At 41.0% G+C, this 24,078-nt stretch overlaps 1 protein-coding gene across 1 annotated transcript in view; it reads left to right on the top strand.

Annotated features, from left to right (window-relative positions):
- The window catches only part of LOC102209659 (glutamate receptor ionotropic, NMDA 3B-like), an 84,058-nt gene that overhangs the window by 29,389 nt on the left and 30,591 nt on the right, over positions 1 to 24,078 (top strand). Inside the window, exon 2 of the mRNA XM_005736774.1 lies at positions 17,908 to 18,608. Within this exon, the coding sequence (XP_005736831.1) occupies positions 17,908 to 18,608 (701 nt within the window). The remainder of the gene's footprint in view (positions 1 to 17,907; positions 18,609 to 24,078) is intronic.

Genomic DNA, 24,078 nt, shown 5'->3' with positions numbered 1-24,078 from the left:
GGTGCTTGTATTGTAATGTGTATTGTGACAGTTTGTTAATAAATAGCTGCGAGGGAAGCTGCTCTTGGAAGGATTTTGGGCATGAGACAGGTTAGGAGCGTGAGCTCCAAGAGCTGGTTCTTGACCAAAAACTTCCCTCGTTAGCGAGTGAAAAAACCGGTTGAAGATGTTCTGTTATGTCTTGTTTTCTTCATGATGAATAAGTCTCTAAGCTAGCGGGCATGTAAACAAAAACCTGCTTTTACATCTGTAGAAATCTTTCCATCAAAATAAAATATACATTTTAATAAAAATGCACCAAAATTTTGCACAACATTAAATCAACAGACCACTGCTTTCACCTATAGATTGAGCTGCCACTCTATAAATTAATCTTTGCAAACAAATAAGGGTGTTTGTTCACCTGGCCTGAACGCATCTGCTAAAAGCAAAATATAAAATCTTTCACTCCATTCATTGCACCTGCATGATGGTTGTGACATAAACATGTAGCAAATTACTGGAGAGGTGTGAGATCCCTCTCCATTTCCCATGCAATGTTTTGCATACAGAGAAGGTTTTGCTACTTTGAAAAAAGAACTAAATTGTAAAAGAAATTGAAAAAGATCTGTCAAGGTTTATTTGGAGGGGTAAGAAACTCAGATTAAGTATGAAAACGTTACAGCTGCCCAAAGATAAAGGGGGTCTTGCCTTTCCTAACATTTTGCTGTATAACTGGTTATGTCATAGTAGAGTTATACATGAATGGATCCACGCATATCTAAAAGAGACAGAGAATCCCCTTGAAGCCTGGACATGTTCGCCATTTAATCTCCTAAGCGAACTAGTAAGTAAATATATTAAAAAACATAACAAAGTAATGATTGATACTTACTTAAAAACATGGCGTGATATGAATAAATACACTGAAAGTAATCCTATACTGAGTTATCTAACACCTTTTAGAAATAATTGGCACTTTACACCGGGAATGAAAAGTGTAATATTTCAGAGATTCAAATATATGCTACTATGTAAATTATTGTTTTTGGCAAGAAAATGTATTCTTCAAAACAAAAACAAAAAAACAAAAAAGAAAAAAGAAAAAAGAAAACAGAAAAAAGAAAAAAGAAAATGTATTCTTTTCAATTGGATTAATGAAAAACCACCAACAATAACTCAGTGGTATAAAGAAATCTTTAGAGTTTTACCAATGGAAAGACTGAGTGCAAAATTAAGTGGCAATGATATTTTTTTTGGATATATGGCACCCGCTATTGGATTACTTACCTGATGATCTGAAGAAAACCATAGGGAGAGGGGCAGCCCCACTCCAATGGTGGGTTGAGTTTGTCAGGACAAATGTGTAAAGGAGTGGTAGACCGAATTATATATACTGTATTAGTTTTCCGTTTACATGTCTCAGACTGCTTATTGTGTTTGTTTGGGGGTTTTTTTGTTTGTTTTTTTCTCTGTTGTTGTTGTGGTAGTTGGTTTTTGTCTTTTGTTTTTTGTTCTTTGTTTTTTTGTTTGGGTTTTTTTGTTTGTTTGTTTTTTAAACTTTGCTTTTTTTGTTAAAAAAAAGAAAAGAAAAAAAAGAAAAAACAACTAATCGAAGGGAAACCATATCCTTTGTCGTGAAATTTGTCTGCGTTATTCACCGTCTTCAGAGGACGCATGTCTTTGCCCAAATGGAATGGGATTGCATTGGAGATTTCAGTAAGCCTTTGTGAGCTGCATGAATATCCTGACATGCTGTACAGGCTCACTTTTATGGATGTCTGAGTTGACGTTGAATGATTCACGTTAGCAAGCGTTGCATTGTTTGTCTTGGCCCTCATGCATTAATTATACTGTAGTGTATGGTGTATTCTCGAGGGATTTAATAAGTTGTGTTGCTTTGCAGTGCAGACACACCTCGACAGCACTCTTTGCATATGGTTTGTTTCTGGTTAACATCACTTGTCCCAAGCAGCAGATGGTGACCTGCTTTGAGGGAGATGTTCTTCACCTTCTTACATTAAAATTTTGTTGTATATCTTTTAACATAGGATTACTCATTGAGTTTAGCCCAGGAAACTTCAAGCTGCATCATCATCGTCATAGCTACAAGCAGCCCAGGCAATGAGCAACCAATTCCCTCTAATCAAATCTAATTCAAAGTGTGCTTTACGCTTTATGCCTGCTGTTCCATCTTGCTTGATTTGCTTTTGCTTTGCATTCTACTGGTGAAGCATGCATTTTTAGTATCACTCAGTCACATTTATTTAATCAAGATTAAAATTCGATTAATTGTGTAGCGTTAATCTGTAGTCACTGGGGCTCTAGGCTCATAAATAAAATGCTAGTTTCTTTACAACATCACACATTTTACAAAAGCACCGTATATGCGGGTTTACTTTTTTCCTACAGAGATTTGACCTTGAAACCAAGAGGAGTAATCTGCATTCCTTCCTGTGTTTGAATGAGTAATCAAGGAACCTTTAAAAATATGACTGCTTGCAATTACCCAAAGGAAAGACTAACATGACAAAAATACTGTAGAGACAAATGCTGTAGTTTGAAATCTGCATTTGACAGCTGCAGTGCTGTAGTTTATCTTTTCTGGTTTGCTCTCTGATGAAAACCATAGTGTAAAGGATATATAATTATAACACAGCTGTTAGTGCCACAAGCAGCTGGTGGTCAAGGTCACTGGTTGGAATCCCACAGTATTTTAGACTGGAAAGTGAATGCACACTTCTTGACCCTTGTGATGCGGTTGGGCTGTGCAGCTCTCTGTGTATGAATGTGTGTCAGCTGTGCTTTGCTGTAAAGGAACCTGCAGTCTCAGCATGCTCTGCAAATTATCCCTGGATAAATAAGGGCTTAAATATAGATATCGCAATTGTAGCTGTAGAAAAATGTCAACATCTATCTTGAATTAGCGCTATAGCAGGCACTGCAAGTAATCCCCTCTCGAAAGTTATTCATTAGAACAACATTAGCACAGTTTACTCACAGTTTATTGGCAGGCTGAGCTAATGACAGGCACAGATGCACAACATTTATGTGGCTATGTGCCTTATGTCTGCCCATGTGGCAGGATAGGAAAGCCGGTAAAGGAGAGCTCTGATTTCAAAGGAAATGCCAGTTTAATACAAGCTGGGTTGATCCCACTTGTTCAAATGTTCAGCTGTTGGACTGGCCAAATTTATGTCTAAGAAAAAACACATTTTTACACAAATTGTTACCCATACTTCCCATTTTTTAGACTAACTTACTGAATTAAACTTTTCAATGTGATATTTAGTTGTGGGCTTATTATACAATGAAAGATCATTAATGTCATTTTAAGCCTGCTTAATTTAAGTTTTACCAGACAACAGGGTCTTAGATACGTTTAGTTAAACTGTCAGTTTGTCACCTCTGTGTCTGTCTGATTGTCTTTCCTTCATCAGACTTTGTAAATGGGTTTCTGTGCTCCCCAATCTCAGACCTCACTTAGGAGAGCATTGTATAACTGACAGAACCGATAGGAAAAACCTGTAATAATCTGCAATTTTGCTTTTGAGCTTCCTTCTCTGTGTTATCAGGGCAACCATACTCTTTGAATTTTTATACGCATCGCCGCCCTTGTCCACAGTTTTCTAATATAGAGCTTATGTGTTTTAAAATTACTTTCTCTGAGTCATTGTCTCCAACTTAAAAATAAAGTTGACACTCAGAACAAATCACAACTCTCGAAGTCGTACCTCCGCGGGTAGGTTGGTGGGTCAGGTACAAGGACCAGAAGATTGGTTTGGATAAGCAAGGACATTTCAGCACCGGATGCATTTCTTTCTAAATTACTTTGTATTCATTTAGTAAACAAAACAATTTTCTAAGCAAAGGCATTCAGGTGACTCATGTTTATGGTAAAATTATTATAGTATAGAGGTGTCCTCTTTGTTTTCTTTTTCCAAATAGCCTATTCTCCTTTGCTCATTCTGCTCTCGCTACCTCTGAAATTGATACTGCGTCTGAACATGTAGCACAAGTGGTGGTGTGAGGTCAAACAGCATACTCATTTAGTGTTGTGCAAATGTCTTGAGCCATACCCCTTGATATTTTTAAAGTAGTCTTGAGCAATAGTTCTTCAGATTTCTGAAAGCTTTACTTTGGACATTGACTCTTTTTTCCCCACTTACTGTCAGTCTGGTCATTGTATCCAACCAGAAGATTGGTTTTGTTTGTTGGCTTGTTTGTTAGACTCATTAAAACGAATGTATGAATCAATCAATCCGATTACGAGTTTGCCTCGTAATCGGAAGGTTGCTGGTTCAAGCCCCGGCTTGGACAGTCTCGGTCGTTGTGTCCTTGGGCAAGACACTTGTACTAACCCCATGTTTGCCTACTGGTGGTGGTCAGAGGGCCCGGTGGCGCCAGTGTCCGGCAGCCTCGCCTCTGTCAGTGCGCCCCAGGGCAGCTGTGGCTACAATGTAGCTGCTATCGCCAGTGTGTGAATGTGTGTGTGAATGACTGAATGTAGTGTGAAGTGCTTTGGGGTCCTTAAGGACTAGAAAAGCGCTGTACAAATGCAGGCTGTACAAATGCAGGCCATTTACTTCACCCGTTGCCTACTGGTGGTGGTCAGAGGGCCTGGTGGCGCCAGTGTCCGGCAGCCTCGCCTCTGTCAGTGCACCCCAGGGTGGCTGTGGCTACAATGTAGTTTGCCATCACCAGTGTGTGAATGGGTGGATGACTGGATATGTAAAGCGCTTTGGGGTCCTTAGGAACTAGTAAAGCGCTATATAAATACAGGCCATTTACCATTTTACCATTTAATCAAGAATTAAAAACGCAATAACTCAAGGGTTGAACTAATGTTGTGTCTCCTAAACGGTTGATTCAGTTCATCTCAATGTAGCATTTTCAGTGGGAGAAACGTTTCGTCACTCATCCAAGTGACTTCTTCAGTCTCAGCAGACTGCAGGTTTCCCCAACCTTATAAACAGTGCATTTGCACCATTTTCTTAATATTGTAAACTGAATGTAATCAAAATTGTACTTAATATTAAATATGGTAAATGGTCTGTATTTGTATAGCGCTTTACTTAGTCCCTATGGACCCCAAAGCGCTTTACACTACATTCAGTCATCCTGAATGTGTGTGCATCATTCAGTCAACACACACGTTGGTGATGGCAGCTACATTGCAGCCACAGCTGCCCTGGGGCGCACTGACAGAGGCGAGGCTGCCGGACACTGGTGCCACCGGGCCCTCTGACCGGGCCCTCTGGTTGCCTACAGTAGGCAGTAGGCAATCAGTACGCAACCGAGACTGTCGGCGCCGGGCTCGAACCGGCAACCACGAACTGCCAACTCTTGAGCCACGATCGGCCCCTTAACATTCAAATAGGAATGTTATTATATTTCACTGGTAGTCTAAGTCTAAAAAAACAGACAAACTAATATGTAGTTGTGTGTTTCATAATACATGTATGAAAAATGACCACATTTTAAACATTTTTCCAAACAAAAATTTAATTTTCATAAACATGGCAATAACTCGAAATAAACAAGCACTAAAAAGACAAGAGCCTTTTCCCTTTTAGCTCAAAGCCTTACATACTTGAAGGATAAATGGCAAACCAGGAGAGCAAACACAAAAGCTCAGAGTATGTAAAAAACATAATGAACAAAACAATGAAAAAGGCTCATGGTAGTCAATTACTCTAAGTTATCGTAGAGTAATTGACGTGTAATTGACGGAGCGATCGTGGCTCAAGAGTTGTGTGTTTGTCTTGTAATCGGAAGGTTGCCGGTTCGAGCCCCGGCTCGGACAGTCTCGGTCGTTGTGTCCTTGGGCAGGACACTTCACCTACCGCCTACTGGTGGTGGCCAGAGGGGCCGATGGCACGATATGGCAGCCTCGCCTCTGTCAGTCTGCCCCAGGGCAGCTTTGGCTACAACTGTAGCTTGCATCCACCAGTGTGTGAATGGATAGTGGTATTGAAAAGCGCTTTGAGGGGGTCCCGAAAAGTGCTATATAAATGCAATCCATTATTGTGTTTTACTTACACTTTTCAGCTGTAGTTGCTGACAATAGATAATATTGATTTGAATAATTAATGATTTTAGTACAAGATACTGATGACTATAAATACCTATTTCTCAAATATTTTGATTCAATTTTAAACAAAAATATTAAGTACATGCAAAGAAGGTATTCGGTGAACCACATGCTGAATTTTTTGTCTGAGATAAATGTAAATAAATACCTTAATTTAACACAAACACATACGTTAACATTTTAGACATTTATTTCAACTTATCAAACTCAAATAATTACTAAAAGAATAGTCATAGATTTTATCAGGCTCATCTAACTTATATTTATAGTGATATTTACTAAGCCTCTGGATTACTTTTTAGAGTGTAACTTTAGCAAGTGGTGGAGACCAGCAGGTGGATGAGGGAAAGGAGGAGGCGGCCTTTGGTCCAAGTGTGAACTGAACTTCAGGTAAGAAGTTATGACCTGCAGTCTATCTGGGTCAGATATAAACCAAGTTTAGGTGGAGTTTATTTTCATTGTGCTGACTTTTTACAGTCAGTTATAATAACTCGTACTGCGTACTAGCTAGCATGACGGAGTTTCTATACAGCTGGGTGGGTGCTATGATGTTACTGATAGTGAACTTTATTTTATTCATAAGGTTAGTAGAGTTGCCAACCGTCCCGTAAAAACGGAATCGTCCCGTATTCAGAGAAAATATTACGCGTTTCGTATTGAGGCCAAAAGGAACACAGTTTGTCCCAGACTTCAGCTAGAATGGAAAAAGACACAAAGCTGGAGTCCTTCTGTGTCTTTATGCTGCACAGCTGTTTCTTCTTCTCTCATTCTCTCCCCTCCCTCTCCTGCTGCTGCTTCAATCATGAAACTGATCAATGATCAGCTGATCGTCTCTCTTGTTTGTTTATCGCCCACTTTGCGCCAGAAAGAGGAAACCAGCGGATGTCGCGCTAAACAACAGCAGCACGTTTAAGCTTGATCAGCTGTTGTTAGACTTTATTTAAGCTGTAAATGCTGCTGGTCATGATATGGTTTGGATATGTGGTGAGAGGGAAACAGCAAGATGAAACCAAGAGATGTCCTTACTGACTCATCACAGCTGAACAGGTGATGGAGGAACAGGTTTACCTTTTAGGTGACATGAATGAGTTGAAGGGAAGTTATGAACTGTTTCTGAGAGACAAATAACCCCAGGATCCTTTTTTATGTAGCTGACAGCTGGTAACTGTGCAGGGGCGGATCTAGCAAAGTTTTGCCAGGGGGGGCATTAACAGGGAGAGGGGGGCACAAAGAAATACTTTTATTTCTTATTCTCATTTAAAATGTCTACTTTCAACAAATAATTATCTGAATCTTACAACAAACGGTTGATAGATTGATACATATATACCAACAAGACAGTGTGCATCACTGTCACAACAGCATTTGTTTTCATTCAAAGGCTTTATGGTTTTTTCTATAACGGTGGGCCGGTCAGTCAAAATGCCCGGGCCAATTTTTTGTCCCAGTCCAGCCCTGTATGCGGCTCATCTGCAGTCTGGTGTTACCTACATCTCCCTACTCGGAAGGCAGAATTTCCGAGTTCTGAGTACAATCGAAAGCACCACGACTGCAGTTTTTGTGTTGGATGTAAAAAGCGCGCGTGACGCTGTGACGTAGGCTAGAATCATGGCAGCAGTCGACGACGGTCCAGGCGTGGGAAATATGCACATTATTTTTTTCCTTTCTGTTGGTAGGTGGCACAGTGCACTTGTGGCAGGATAGTGCTAACATGTAAGCAAGCTAGAAGACTGGCAATCTTGCTGGGTATCCAGTTAGGGAAGCAACACATTAACAAGAGAATTCTGGGTAAAACCAAAGTTACTTTCCCTAGTAACTAGTTACTTTGAAAGTAACGAGTAACTTGAAGTAACTCAGTTACTTTTGATAGAAGTAACTAGTAATGTAACTAAGTTACTAATTTAAAGTAACTTACCCAACACTGATGATAACACATCTGACAGGCATGAAGTCTTTTTCTGTACCAACAAGGTGATTCTGGGCAGTGTATCCTTAAAAACATTTGAGTAAACTTGGCAAGTGGAGGACAAAAGAAGTATGTTCAGCATCTGAAAGTCATGTCATCAAGAATCAGGAAAAAAAATCCAGAAGAGACCTAACACAGGACATGAGAGATGCATCTGGCCTGTCAGTTGATCCATCTACTGTAAGAAGCTATTCAGACCATTTCTGATCAGAAATGGTCTGAATGGAAGGGTGGCTCTCAAGAAGTAATTCTTAAGGAAAGCGAAATGAGTGTCAACAGGTCTAATGGAGTGATACATCGTAATTTGAAATTTTTGGCTAGAAGAGAGCGTGAGTGTCTACAGCCATCTGTTAAACACAGGCTCTGTCATGGTTTGGGGTTGCTTTTCACCCATTGGTGTTTGGGATCTTGTCAAAGTTGATGGAATTATAAATGCAGAAATGTACCATCATATTTGAATTGAAAATGCAAGACCTTCTGGAAGGCATCTGACTCCTAGTGGTTTCAATTATGAGTATGACAATGATCACAAACACTGTGTGTTTGTGAAAAGAAAAAACATACCTGGATAGAAAAACACACAATGGAACACTATTAGTCATGGATTGGCCTCCCCAGGGCCTGGACCTCAACGTTAATGAAGCAATGAGGGATCCAACTAAGACTTTTATAATGTCCCTCAAGAATCCTGGGGAAATATTCCTAAAGACTACTTAAAGAAATTATTAGAAAGCCTGCCTAAGAGAGTTCAGGCTTTGCCAAAGAATGCAGGAGGTCATGCCAAATACTGACTTTCAAGCTTGCTAGAATTTTGCAAACTCTGTTTTTGCCTTAGTATATCTCCATTTGTGTTTGCGAATCATTCACTGAATCACTGCAGCTATTTGCCATTTTCCTGGCAAAATATAAAGAAATGTGGCTCAAGACTTTTGCACAGTACCCGTATGCGCCCCAAATCAACTCACCCCAAATGATCCCTTAATCGACTGGAACTCAGAGTCATATTAGAGAGGCACTTCTGGTGCGAGCAGGGTGCCATTTGTCATACATATTACTCAAGATTTATACTTGAGGCTAATAGTCTTTTTGTTCACTTCTGCCTTTGTCACACTTGCTCCCAAATTTTTCCCTCTTCTCTAATTAGCCCCTTTATGCTTGCTCTTGCACTTGAAATCTTTCACTCTCTTCTGTGCATATTCACCCCCACACTCTGTCTGCCACTGCCTCTCCATCTCTCCGTCATCTCTCTCTTATAGAGATGGATGAAAGGGGATATCAGGGAGCCTGGGTGGAGAGCTCAGCTGATAGGCTGAATCAAGGCAGGTCATTTACTCACCACAAGCCCATCCATCCTGAAACCCACACATACCCACTTAAAAACACGCACACATACCTTTACTCACCTCATACTTTCCCACAAACACATTGCGTCTAAATGACTTCCATCTCTCTAGGTGTATTATTTCACTCCTAGGAAGCCTGGCCAGAGTTTAAATATTCAAGCTGACTGGAGCAAAGGGATCTTTTCCATCAGGAATTTGTTCTTTCACACATTCTTGAGCATGCACATTCACCCAAACGAAAATGCACACATGCTCTAAGACTAAGAAATATCACACATAGTCAGGCACGCACCCCGTGCTCAAAGCTCTAGACATCTCATTACTGGCATGGTGTGCTTTCATCGCTGGGGTATTGTGAATGAATGCGTCCCTCCTGAAGTTTTTGCTGTTTGCAGCTCTGTTCCCCGTGGGCTGACTGTTAATGACATCGCGCCATTCTGCATCTGTACTTGGGAAACTGTTAGTATCATACTCCTGGTAACTAAATAATGTTCCCATCTCACAAGTCCAGCTGCCTGCTGGTCAAATTACAGCCAAGCGAGAGGCTATTTTCTGCCCTGCGCCACTGCATCTAAAACAGCTTAGTTTACCCCCAACGTGATGGCATGATTACTCCAAATGCTTGACGCCACCTCCGGCAGGTTAGCAAATCAGTGAGCGAGGAAGATAAAACTGGACAGCAAGAAGTGAGAGAGTCATGATCTTGGAAATCATGGTGATGGGAAGCCAGTGAAAGGTGTTCATGAAAGAGCAGGCGCACGCTGCCGCTCCTTCCTTTTGGTTATTGACAGATGTGCGGCGTAATCAGAATACAGCATGTATCCGCTACTGTAGGGCAGATGGATGAGGCAGGGGGAAAAATGCGATTACAGTAGCAATCATAACTCAGATTAGCCTTCCTCTGTACCTCTCTCCACTGTTCAACACGGGAATCAATCACCATCGCATTCACTACGCTGCCTCATATCACACACAGGGCCGCACCAAAAGGACAAATATTATTCTCTCTGGTAGAGAAAACAACATTGTCTATAGAGCAAGGACAACAATCGCTCTCTTTAATAAATAACGGCAGCTATTATGATCATAAATAGTGAGGGGGCCAGAGGCTGTTTGTAGGGGGGAGGATGATACATGAATCCATTCAGCATATTTCTGCTGTGGGCTTGTAACTCTGCAACTGAGGGGATCAAAGGATCTCCTGACAAAAGAGGCGCAGATGCAGCGTGCTGAGATGACAGCCTTCACCAATGCTAGAAGTGCACTCAGCACTAACATTGGCTGACTAGAGACCTGACTAACCAGTCCAGAACAGCACATTTAGTCCCCCCCCTGCTGTTTCCTCTATCTGATTATTATTGATGACATCAGGACATTCGCAAACCCGTGGAGGCTCATTAAAACAGAAGTCAACTGATAATGAAAGTGAACACTCTGCACTGGATTACTTAATTTACTCAACACGACTATCACAGAAGAATTTGCATGCTTTGATATGTGCTTGCTTTTTAGCTATTCCCCCTGGATCGCCATTTGATTAAACTGTGGAATCATGTAGCAAAAACTTCTTCATGAGTAAAGCCCAAAGCACTTGGCTGGTTTGAGTATGTGATCAGTCTGTCTGGATTTGTGTGTCATAATGTGCTTGTGTGTGCGTTGTATCCTCCTGGTCCTTTCTGTTCTACAGTAGCTCGCAAGGCTTCAGGGAATGGAGAAAAAACAAAACGCTGATGTGCTCTGTGTCTTGATCATTCAAATTAAATTGAAACCACGCTGAGAACAATATTCCATCAAATGGTTTGTAAATTATAGACATTCACATTCATCATGCAAATACTCTTGCAGACACCCTCACACCCAGACAAATAGTTAGCATACCTGTACACGTATACACGTTTTAACTCACACAAACACTTCCACGCTGCTACAGTTGGTTTGCCACCAACATGCACAATGAACGAAACCCCTTTTATTTCAGTTCTCTCTCTCCCCCACGCAGAACGATTCCCATAAACCGAGAGCCTGGAGATAAAGAGAAGACATGGCCTGTCAAGGATTTTATGGCTTTTCCTACAATCGCTCAGGACTACAGTGGTATTTTTATGATGTTGCAGTACAGCCCCCAATTCTCCTAACACGCCACACCACCAAGGAAACTAACAAGGCCCTTATGTTTAATGGGCTCAACACGCTCATACCTCCAGCGGTCTTCAAATCGTCATAGCTACGAGCTGCCCAAGCAATGAGCAACCATTTCCCTCTAATCAAACCTAATTCAAAGTGTGCTTTACACTTTATGCCTGCTGTTTCATCCTGCTCCCCCAAGGGCCACAGTCTCTTGTATACTTTTCCGCTCGATCACCGTATTGAAGATGGTGGGTGGAATTGGATGGAGTCAGGGTTTTGCATATATAATTCAGTGGTGACAATCAGAAAGACATGGCACTGTCTCCATCAACAGTTAACTGTGAAACAAGATTTAGCCATCCTTTAGTCTGTGGCCAGTCCCGTGGTGGAGCCTAATAGTGTGTATCTTACTGCTTATCACTGTTTCTCTGAGCCAACAGGCTGTTATGCTTAGATAACCATAGTCATTTGCTGTGTTAAGTGGCTGATTGCTTCACAGTCGTGTTTTGCGTGCATGTGTGAGTGTGTGCCATGCTTTCATGCATGTGTGAGCACGTAAATGTAATTTGCTCGCCTGCGTGTGTATTGCAGTTAGGTGTGCGCACATTGCCACTTTTGCCTCAGCTGCATATGTTTGTGTAGCAGTGCCAGCTTCTTTCCAACACCAAGCTTAGCTCCAGTCCCCGGCAGCATGGCTGAGTAAGATTAAAGTCACCCATATTACACTTACCGCCAGGAGACGTAAGGAAATTAGAAGAAAATTAAACAATGCCATTTGCATACAATTACTCAACAGCAAAGCAAACAGCCCAGTTAGCCACTGTCTGGTCAACTAAAAAGTGCGGCTGTCAGTGTTGCTTTATGCAAACAGCTTTGACTAGCCTTATTCAGTCATGGGTGTTATTTGGACTGTGAGGGTAAAAAATTGCACAAATTCAACAGCTTTTTTATTCATTGTGTATGCGTTAATGCAAGTGTATGATGTTCAGTGCCCATGTTTTCATTCGCCAGTTGTGCACTGAGGGTTAAATCGCTCCGCTTAAGTTGGATTTAGATTATTTTATGTGTGCGTGTAAACCTGCATTTGCTGACATTTTAGTCTGACATTCAGCTTTCAATCCTCAGTTTTCATCTCAGGTGTTTGAAATGTAAGGCTGGCATCCTGCAGAGAAAATATTTCTCTGTCTTCCTCAAGACACGCATGCACTCTACCATCACTATCTCTCGTGTTCCTTTGTGTTGCAGACACATTCAGATGCAAACTATCGCCTTTTACCTCCTTTCACAAACACGGATATTAAACCACATATCAATTTCTCTTCCCGCTTTCATCTCAAACATATATTCCCATCTACATCCGAATTTCTCTTCCTCTGTCTCTCATCCTATCTCTCATTCCATCCTCCCTACGTACAGGCAACTCGCCTGGTGACAGTCGGGGTAAAATATTAATGTGTTCAGTGAAGTGTTGTTGTCTGGAGTGCTGCCCTGACCATGAGCTTTGTTCCTGGACAGAGGAAAAAGCTAAGCAGCCATTCAGAGGCTCAGGCAGAGGTCCATGCAGCTGGATGTAGCAGCGAGGACAACTCCAAGCAGGGCCTCACTCTATCCACCACTGCTTAGCGCAATGCAAATGAGTCATGACCGCAATGTTAAACCCAACTAGAGCTAGAGTGTGCTTTTGCAATAAATCAAGCTGCAGCAAGGTAAAGTGATCCGTTGCCTGAAGCAGTGACGGAAGGCCAAGCAGAGACATCTGGTTTTTAAGTGCTTCAGCTTGGGCCTTTTTGCCTCCTTCAACAAACCAAATTCTCAAATACAAACACAGAAAATGCACTTGCTCCCATGTCCCACCCCTTTGCTTTTCCTTCCAACTTACTTTTAATAAGCTTTGAAACTGCAGGTGCTGCTGTTTTTTCTGTGCTTATTTTTTTATTTCTTTTTTTGTTCAGGGAAATCTTTTTTCCTCCCCCATTTTTGGCTCTCGAAAGTCTACAACTGAGTGCACGCCTTTGAGTCTCCCAGCTTTTCTTATGGAGACCTAAATAAGGAATGAGCTAACTAACTGAGAGCTGCTACCTCCTGTTCTGATTCAACGCACTCCTGTCGGTTTGCTTACTCCACATTGCCCAAAGATCCTTTTGGGTTTATGCTCACACCTTGGTGTGTTTGCACTGTATCTGTGTCTGCTTGTTTTTGCCTACTGCGCCTCTCTGCTGCCTGGGAGTGTTAGGTTTGCAGTTTGTTTGAAGACCTGAAAATCATTGGCTAACAGCACACTGGAACTGTTAAGTAGAAGCAAAGGTTTAGTTCAAGGATCCTAATTTGCAGATGTGTGAAAGGGGCTATGGATTTTATATTTCATTGGAATAATGCTGACACTCTTTTAGCTTTGCTTATCTTGCATCCTTAGTTCTGAGTCTTTCTAACCTCATGCTTGTGGATAGAGCTTTTACCTGAGAATAGAAAAAGATAAGAGCATACGCACAAAAGCACACACGCATACACACACTGGAGGTCCTTACAGGTGAAAATCTAGCGCTGCTTAGCGAATCCATTACAGTTCTAACTCAGCCTGAAAAAGTCCTGTGTACTTTACAAAAAGATAAACCTGGGTCTGGACCTGAGTCGCACAGAGGGGCTCAGAACTACAGCTAGCAAGATCAGGACTGTTTGTCTGTAGCTGGTCCCTGCACTCCAAAGCAAATTCCACAAAATAGCACAGAAGTGAATCTGTGTTTCAGAAGAAGCCTGCCAACACACGTTAAACTTCCTAGTTCCAGACAGCACAGCCACTTTTAATCTTGACATCGTAGCAAATATGCCACATGTATTCCTCTAGATAATGACTCAGGTGTCCTCAGGTCCGCTAAATTCAAAGTCTGGTACGTAAAATAATAAAATCAGACTCAACCCGAGGCAAGAACACCGGGATGTCAAAAACAACACAGATTCATGCAGACAGCTCGAAGTGAAGACTGTTGTAAGTATTCACAAGCCAGAATGCAACCATATACATATGCATACATTAAATCTGGTGTGTCACTGGGATAAACACTGATGTTTCCAGCTTATTTTGAAGACACGCTGGATTAAGCTGGAGCGATGGCTGACTGGCAGAGCTTTCATTGTTCTGGATACATTGCAATACTTAAAAATGCTATATATAGGGTTTTGAAGAGCTTTTCAGCTTTTTTTTTTTTTGAGAATGAGTGGCAAATGCCTCCTTTTTATAATCCAAAAAAGAACACAGTGTGCATGTGTGTTTAATAGAAAAGCATAATGATGAATAAAAGGCTGACTGGCAGTAAGCTGTTAGAAGCTTACTATGAGTTGGCATCAGCAGCCAGGTCATTGAATCATTTTATCTTACACTGCAACACTGTGACATAAGCAGGAAAGATATGAGATTCAAAAGTTTGAATTACGCAGCAAGGTGTGTTTGATGTATTTGCTTGGCCAGTGCAGTGCCTTGCCAACCTACCTTACTAAGAGTTGTTTTCGAAGAATTTTGTTTGTTTGAGTCCTTAAGGCTGGCAATCGCAATTACATTTTATTTTTAATTAAGGTTTTGGCTTCCAAAATTTCTGAAAACAAGATAATTGAGGTTAGAAAAATGTGCTACATTCTGCTTCACAATGATGCTCTCATTCCTGCATTGGAAATCCAGTGCAACTGTTTCGTTTACAACACTGGATTTTTTCCTTACCTAAAAGCCAAAGTTTAGTAGCTACCACGCTCTGTTTAGATGTGTTTAGTGCTGCCCATGTTTATTTTTATCTCATTTTTTGCCAATTTGCAAAAGCCCGTGGAAATGAGCATTGTTATCTACTCCAGTGAAGTGTAACCACACTTTTAAAATTTTAGTTCTCTCCACAATTATCACTAAGAGCAGTGTGTCTCTGTGTGTTCTCCAGCGAGTCATTGCTACCCCTGACCCTTGAACACAGGCTCAGGGAGAGATCTCTCCTCGGGATTGGCTATAGCAAAACTGCATTACAGAAGAATTTCTTGATCTTATTGCAAAAGTAGAAAAGGAGTTGGTGAGATAAAATGGTGTTATATCAGGCTAGAGTATTTTCAGCATACAAAGCTGAAGGTGTCTGTTTGTTGGTGATCCTTCTTTTCTGATGTTGTTTCATGTTACATTACATCACCTTTGCACCAATACGCACATCAAAAACATGTCTCTTTTACTCTAATACCACAATTGTGATGAAACATTCAAATGCAGACAAGAAAGGATTATATTAATAACCAGAATAAGCCTTACTGATGTGCTTTTTCTTTTCTTTTTTTTAAGAACTTTCTCACTGGGTCCACTTGTGTGGATCACACATTCGACTTCCTACAAAACATTTTCAGAAGTCTTCCCTCTCAAGCCAAAACAGCAGAGTGCTTCCTTATCTTATGGGCTGGAACTCACGTCCTCTCGAAATGGCTCATATCGCCTTATCTCTCCAGAATCACATCACGGCCCCCATGTCTGCCTCTTCCGAGTTCTCTAATTTGCTTTCTCTTCTAACACCAGCAACTACAAACACAACTTCTTTAACGCCTTGCTGAGCTTTTGCTATTATTCTCACGTCCTCACCCTTGAAGTAGTTCTGCTGTCGTGCTCCCTGTAAATTGATCGTGAGCGCAGGCTAAATGCCTTAAATGTAATTGAAATTGTAAAAGAATCTCTTTAAAAGTCAAACAAGCTATCTATGATTGTGCTAGGAAAAAAAAATAATGCTGGTACAAAACAGCTGACGCAGCAGTGAGATATCCCGCAGATGAACATTATCACAATTAATCTGACAGTGATAAATGCAGCAACAATTCGTCTCTCGTTTTCTAACAAGCTATGTAGACAAGGAACATAATTTACAGCTTTTTCTCCATTATGCAGACTCAGTCTGTTCCGATTTTTGTAGCCTCTGACAATTTTTTCAGGACAGGAATCATAACATAACCATACATTTAGTCGAATATTAATATTTAAGCGCTAGCTTAGATAGATCGTACTCAGAGGAATTTAGGATGAGAGCAGATATAGATTTACATACTAATTCCTCCAGCTGCCTTGAGGCGCTCTGTTGATCTTCTATCGTCACATTTTCTGTATATGCATAATATTAGTTTTATTCCTATCAGAAATACACTGAATAAAACTTGCACCTGTAGGCACTACCTTCCCATCTCTATTAGTCTCTGTCATCCATTTCCATCTCGCCAACAACCCCCACTTACCAGATACCCCCACATTTCTAGCTCCCCTGCGGAGTTCAAACGAGAAGACCTATCTTCAGTTGTCCCCTTGCACACACCTGGGCCTTTCCGGGAAGACAAACATACGGCATTAATTCATCCATGTCTCTCCAGACTTCAAATATTTTTTCTCTGACTCTCTTAAGAGACTCAAGGACTTTCAGCAGAGGGTTGCGCTGTTTACTCTGTACTCCTGGGTGGGATATTTCCACTTGAATAAATGTGTCTCAGTGTGGGTTATATCTGTGTTCAGATAGCTTATCTTCAGATATACAGGCATGTGTGTGCTTTCCACAAGTGTTTCTGGACATAAGCTCGTAGATTAATAGTATACAGATTCAATTAGGTAACTTCTGTGTGTGTTTTATTTTATAGTGCACAGACGTCTTTCTGGATATATGTTACAAAGATCCTGAAAATGTGTATGCATTTGTGCCAGAGGATGTTCTTCTATTCATTTGGGTGGAGCCATTCAAAGCAAACTTCAGGTCATGTTAAGCTAAACTTTGAGCTCTTTATATAAAAGCAGTCTCCCCCCTCAACCTTGCCTGGAGCACTGATAGGATGAAAAATGGATAGAAACCCCAAAGGAAGGAAGGGGAAGGTCCATCTGTGAGCTGCATTCAAGGACAACAGTGTTATCCATTTTGGAACAGTATGAAACAAGCTAGTGTTTTCAGTGGGGTTTGGAAATGTGGGCTTCTGGATGAACTGTGGATGCTACTGTTGTCTTGCCAAGCCAACTGTGATGTTGCAGATTAGATGCGAATCATTGACTCCTTGTTTGTATCAGTGCGACTCTTCTCATTCAGAGTGAGAGATAATGAACAAATGTGACTGATTGTTTCTGATCTGTGTTGCTGTAAATTACTGCCGCATCAGGAATTGTTTTGCAGAGCTCTGGTGCATACAAAAGCTACGTTTAATGTGATTTTATGTTATTCAGCCCAGAGGTGTTTAGTTTTGGTGATATCTATTAATCTCTGGTCTGATCTTGCTTTTTATTTCCTCTCTTATCTTCTTTCTCTTTTTGTTATTTGTTCTGTTTTTATATTTTTGTATTTTTTCTCCTAACTCTTTCACTGATCTACTTTTTTCTTTTGGTTCTTTCAACTCTTCTTATTTACTCCTATCCTCTGTCACAGAACCGATTTCACCTGCAGATGTCAGCCCGTGTGCCTCCATCAACCCTGGGAAGTTTGCTCCTTGCAGTTTTGCAGGGGGGAGATGGTGGGGATAGGGATAGAGGAAGTCGGGGGGACAGCTGGGGAGGAGCAGCTGTAATCTGCCCAGGCTGGGACGAAGGCGGTGATGGCTTACTGACCCACCTTCAGAAGTACAGTGGTTCAACCTGGCATTTGTGGGACATAATCAACCTGACTCGCATCACAGGGAGCAGAGATAGAAGAGGGGGGAGCAGTGAGGAGAGAAGGGAGGAGCAGATGGAAGAAGAGGCTTTGAAGATCATCTCCACCCGTTTCCTGCGCTCCCCCTCACCTGTTTCGTCTGTTCTCCTCCTGGGATCCGACCCCGAGTGTCTATCCTCCGTCCTTCGGGCTGCTCAGCGCCTCGCACCATCACTACCAGCACTGCAGTGGATCATGGGATATCCCTTGTCTCCAGATTCGCTGCACACTTTAGGAGGTCCTCTTGGACTGTTAGCCTATGGGGAGGTCGGCCGCAAGCCAATAAGCTTCTATATACGGGATGCTTTGCAGCTGATTGGCCGGGCGGTCACTGCAGCAACCATGGTGAGGCCAGATTTGGCACTCACTCAGAACATGGTAAATTGCTATGACAAACCAAACCGACATGAACAGCCCTCTTCTGGACAATATCTAGCCAGGTAAGAATGTACAGGATACACCAACTAATTAAAGGGTTACTTCACATAAAAATGGCTAAAATAATGTCTTTGTTCACCTCTAATAATATTTAGCTATATAGGGTTTTTTGTAACAAATTACTCTATTTGGCAGCTTTGATCTGACTAGTGAGTACACACGACAGAGACAGCAAGTATATATATTTTTGGTATACAGACTGACAGTGCAGGAACTGGTAATTCTTATTAGTCCTATGCAGTGTAGTTTGTTGCTATAGGCACCCTTACAGATAACAGTCGGGGGTATGGGTTGATTTGATGATGCTGATGCTGGCTATAAGCTTTCACTTTTAATTTAATCTCAATTTGATTGTTTAGCAAAGTCTAGAATTAGTGCCTAGTGTTACTTGATCATCATTAAACCCCACTCTCTGTCAATGTTGATGCACTGAGATCAACTCCAGAGTTTTATGGTTTGGTTTAGAGATGATAGTAATACCTCCTCTAAAAATAAAATGTATTGTTTCAAATGGCATAAGACTAGCTTTATACTCTCTACACTCTATACTTCCTTGCAGCTACAGGTTCACCTTAAATGACTCCTGGGTTTCTGAATTTTTGCACATAGTTTTACTATTTAAATAACCGAATGATTCATAGAAGACAGTGAAAAACTGCATTTAAAATTCGCTGGTCACATCACTAAATACATGCTAGGTCGTTAGCTTTCTGAGTGACATTTTGACATTTTTGTGAGGAGTTACTGGCTCCACTTGTGGTACTGTATGCTCTGGTTGCTGCCCTTGTCTGTCCTTTGCACCATGGGGGTGGTAATTTCTGAATAGCACTGTCATACTGGAGGTGGGGAGGAGGTCTTTATGGCATACAGATTGGCAGACTGACACCAGAGGGGTTTTGTGTGTTTCTGTTTGCTGTTGCTCCAACTCCTGCAGCTTTCAAAAAAAGGCTTCTGACAGCTTTCACGGGTCTGACAAGGTGTGGTCTACGATGATAACCACTGACACATGGGGGAAAAAAACTGATTGAAATACACATTAAACCTTAAACATTTTCATTTGAAGCAGAAAAACGTAAATCCTCGCATTTGGACATGGAGTGCAAAAACCTATCACACTCGCATACTCTAGAAATCCTCTTGAGCAATATGTGGCTGATAGTGCATGATGCACTGAAGCCTGCTGCAATAAACTCACTGCAAAGTTAAATATTTTTCTCTAACAGTTGACATGGATATACTTCAAAGGGTACAATGGATAAAACAGCATGCATCCAAGTCATGTGATACTGGTGAGGGAAGGATTTGTGGTAGGAGCTGGGTCCACAGCAAATATTGAGCCCACGTGGTGCCTGCCAGCTGAGAGTGATCACAGACAACAGCCACATAATCACAAGCTGGATTCTCACAGCACTCTGTCCGCAAAGCAGTTTAGTTGAGCACTGGGATCTCAGAACCATGGGGCATGGAGGGCCACAGGCTTTTGTGGAAGTTGTGTTATTGAACATCCATTATTAGAGTTTGAAACAAGTTAATTAGGTTCAGAGTAGCGCCGCCACGATAGATTTTTCACTTCATGGTTATTGTGGCCAAAACAACTCACAATAATGATAATAGGGCAAACATTTTGATAAATTACTTGCCTAAATCACTACAAACAAATGCCGCTGATGAAAGCAGGGGCCAGTATGTATACAAAGTTTGAATTTAAGAGCACCAAACTGTAGCGACTCGATCAAGCCAGCAACCATGCAGATGTTAGTGCAGTTTAACAGACTAGCTTTAAATGACTCAGGCGATGTGTGACAGAGAAGCTGCAGAGACAGAAAACATGCAACAGTGGTAGTCACTTTACTTTAGTCAGGCATGAAATGCGCTGATAAGCTGAGGCTGTAGTGTAGTCCTACTTAGTGCAAGGCTGTTACTGAAATAGAAGAGACTGAAGAGGTAAACTGGAAAGAGAGTTTATAACCCTAACCGGTTTTTGATGGACCGTTTATGATATTATCATATCTATATTTTTAATATGTTGTAAAGTATTATGCAAAATTCCTTAGCCGCCTCTCATTTCTTGATATTTTGTTTCCAAGGAGCCAGACTTTAACTCATCAGTTTTTGTTAAGTGCAAAAGTTCTGAATGGCTGCTGAATGTCTTCAAGGTTTTTCACTCATTTTCACTCTTGAATCACTTATTGCTGGCCTATCAATTATTCATTCAGTTGAAGTTACAAAAAACTGGCAAAAATAGTACGGATTGACAGGTGTAAAATTACATTTTCACCATCAAGGTGATTTCCAAAGAGCTATTAGCTGGAAACTTGGCATATCCCTGCATAGTGGGCCCTTAAAAAAATTAGAATAAAATGGACAAATGGAGGATAAAAGAAGAAGTGGCAGGACTAAAAATATCCTTAAAATGGGAAGACATACAGCAAAGACCTGGCACGGGACCAGAGAGATGCATCTAGCCCTTCACATGATCCATCTACTGTTTATCAGAAACCTCATTAGAAATTGTCTGACTGGCTTTCAAGCAGCAATTTGTAAGGAATGAAAACGGGAAGAAAAGGCTGAGGTATGACAAATTATACAAGAACTGGACTGAAACAGTTCTTTAAGGAGTGATGAATATAAATGTGAAACTTTGGTTCAAATAATCATCAACATATACATAAGAAGTCAGGAGAGTAGTGCAACTGTGAGTGTCTACGGCCATCTGTATAACACTCTGTCATGATTTGGGCCAGTGTTTTAGCCAGTGGTACAGGGTTTTTTTGGGCGGGTGGGGTTGATGAAATGAAATTGATGAATGCAAAAAAGTACAGTCAGATTTTGATCTATGTAATACCATCTGGAAAGAATCTGATTGGTAACCGCTTCATCTTTCGGGATGGCTATAATCCCAAACACACTGCCAATGTAGTAAAAGGATACCAGCATATAAAAACACACAGCAGAATGCTGTAAGGGACAGACAGGCCTCCCAGGGGACTACAACATTATTTTCATCTTAATATCACACCAAACAATCACATCATGACTAGTAACGGCTATTTAGTAAATCTTTGATTTTCTATAAGTTGTGTTTTATATGTTATTGGTTTATTGGCTGAATTATGTTGTATTGTTTTTCTCTTTTTTTACGACTGTATGAATTTTAACACCATGGTTGTTAATCTTAAATTTGTATCAAGTCAAAATTTTACTTTGCGTAACACTTTAGTTTTCCCCATGTGCCAAATGAATATCATTTCAAACAACTCTTTATTACACTATATTTTAGAGACAATTAATGAAGCATTGTGCATGCTAAACTAAGACTGCATCCAAGGTATATATTTTATAGTTCAACTTAAGCCTATTTCTATGAAGATATAAAAAAACAAAGCAAAACTTATTTAAAGAAGAAAAGAAAAGAAGACATTTTTAAATGACTCAAACTTCATCAGGACTCTAGGGAAAAATGCAATCTTTTCATGGGCAACCAATTGGTACATGGTCTAGCCTATCAGAATAAACTATTTACAATAGAGTTCTCCACAAAATAGTCTCAGTGACCTTTGTTCATGGCCAGTGAAAGACTGATAAAAGGGGTTGTTCTATTGCACTATTCAAACTCATGCACTTGTTCTCCAGTGTACTCCCTGATTCTTATCCCTTGATTCCAACAGCCAGACACGGCAGTTCTCTGGAGAGCCTTAACAAAGCTGGAGGAAGTGAGAGACTTCCACATGGAAAAGGCAATTAACAGCTCAATGCCCTGGGGACAGAGTGGGGAAAGCAGGGAGGGAGGGAGGATGTCTTGAGATATTAGCAAGTAAAGAAGGTATGAGAGGATGAGAGGTTACAAAAATAAAAGTTACAAAATTACTCTTCCAAAGCAATGAAGATAAAAATATGAGAAACTAGCCACTTTTGATGTTGTTCTTCAGAATGTCCAGAATCACAGAATCCCTAGGTGCTTATTCCCAAAAATACATTAGAGAGAAGGGAGAATGTGGTCAAAGACAAACAGATAGATAAAAGAGAGGAAGTAGGATACAGCTAAAGAAAAATAGAAGTAAAAACAAAGGAAAGGAAGGACACACTTGTGTGGAATAGGATGTGAGGGAGGAGAAAAAGGAGGAAAAAAGATAGCGGGTTGTTGTTATCAGAGTGAAATCTGCCAGTCAGTGCCATCTCACTCGACACAAGCTGCCACGCTGATTCCATCTCCCCCGAAGAGATTAAAACCAATGAAACAAGCAGGCCTTGTATCATTCCCGACAGACAGGCAGAAAAAGACGAAGGGAGTAAACTTTCCTCCAAACTGAAGGAGGTGGACTGACAAGAGATTGAGACGCATGCTTGGGACAGTCTTATAGAGTCATCATTTACCGACCACGCCACTGACATTTACTCTGAGTGCGTAAACCTGGGCCAGGTGTTAGGGAAGGAAGCCATCCCTCTCTGACATAGCTGGGTGACTTATCAACCTGCTGTGAAATCCAGAGTCATCCTTTAAATACAGCCTCTGGCCTGATGCTACAAAAACAATCCGCAGGACCCATAACTAAAAGGTGGTGCAGCTTTAAAGTGTGCAGTACATTTTTTTACACCACTGCTCTTATCCCTATATTATGTCACACTCCTATCTCACCTCTTATCTCTGGGCATGAATCCAAACGTGTCACAAACAGTGGGAGAGGACCCTTTGAGACCTTGCACTTTTCTCCTTGGATAAAAGATGTAAAGCTTATAGTGTGGCTATTTTTTTTTTCTTTCTTTGGCCAGCTTAGACTAAGAGTCTGGAGTTGGTTGGCTTGATGAATTTGCTGTCTATTGGATATGATGATTCAGCCGTGCTATTACCATGAGTGATTTCAGCTCAAGGCAAGGCTAGCACTTTCGCTTTATGGCCACAGAGACAGAAGGGAGCTGCCGATGAGGAAACATAAGTTAATGTGAAAGGGAACGGGGATGGCTTCCAATCAGAAGCATTTTTAATCAAGTTCTTTACAATTATGTTGATGTTATAGTAAATCACAATGAGAGGATATAGGGCAAGGAACTAAAGCGGAATACATAAAACCTTACATATATTCACATTTTTATATCAGTCTCTGTGTGGGGCAGACAGGCTTTAGTAAAGGCTAAACTTGGAGGACAGGTTAATGACCCACAAGATAAATTTAGCCTTTTCATTATCCTTTGGATATTCCATATTTAATGAAGAATATTCTCAGCTGCCACAATCTAAGCTAATGCATGCATATAACCTAGTGATGAGAGTGAGAAAAGAAGAAAAGATTGGGGGGGGGACGACTAAGCGCAAGAGGATAAACCTGTTTTCTGTTCTATGAAAGGACTCCGGCTCAACCACCCGTTTCTATTATATGGAAGGAAAACTTGCCATTTCTAGCCTTGACCCAGACATCATCAACAGTCCCAGCACGGTTCAGCACCCATACTGAAGGGGTTCCTGCATACTTTAAC

Source organism: Pundamilia nyererei, unplaced genomic scaffold (genome assembly GCF_000239375.1).
Source record: "Pundamilia nyererei isolate P.nyererei 1_Seehausen unplaced genomic scaffold, PunNye1.0 scaffold00070, whole genome shotgun sequence".
Lineage (NCBI taxonomy): Eukaryota > Metazoa > Chordata > Actinopteri > Cichliformes > Cichlidae > Pundamilia > Pundamilia nyererei.
This window is presented reverse-complemented; position numbering and strand designations above follow the sequence as displayed.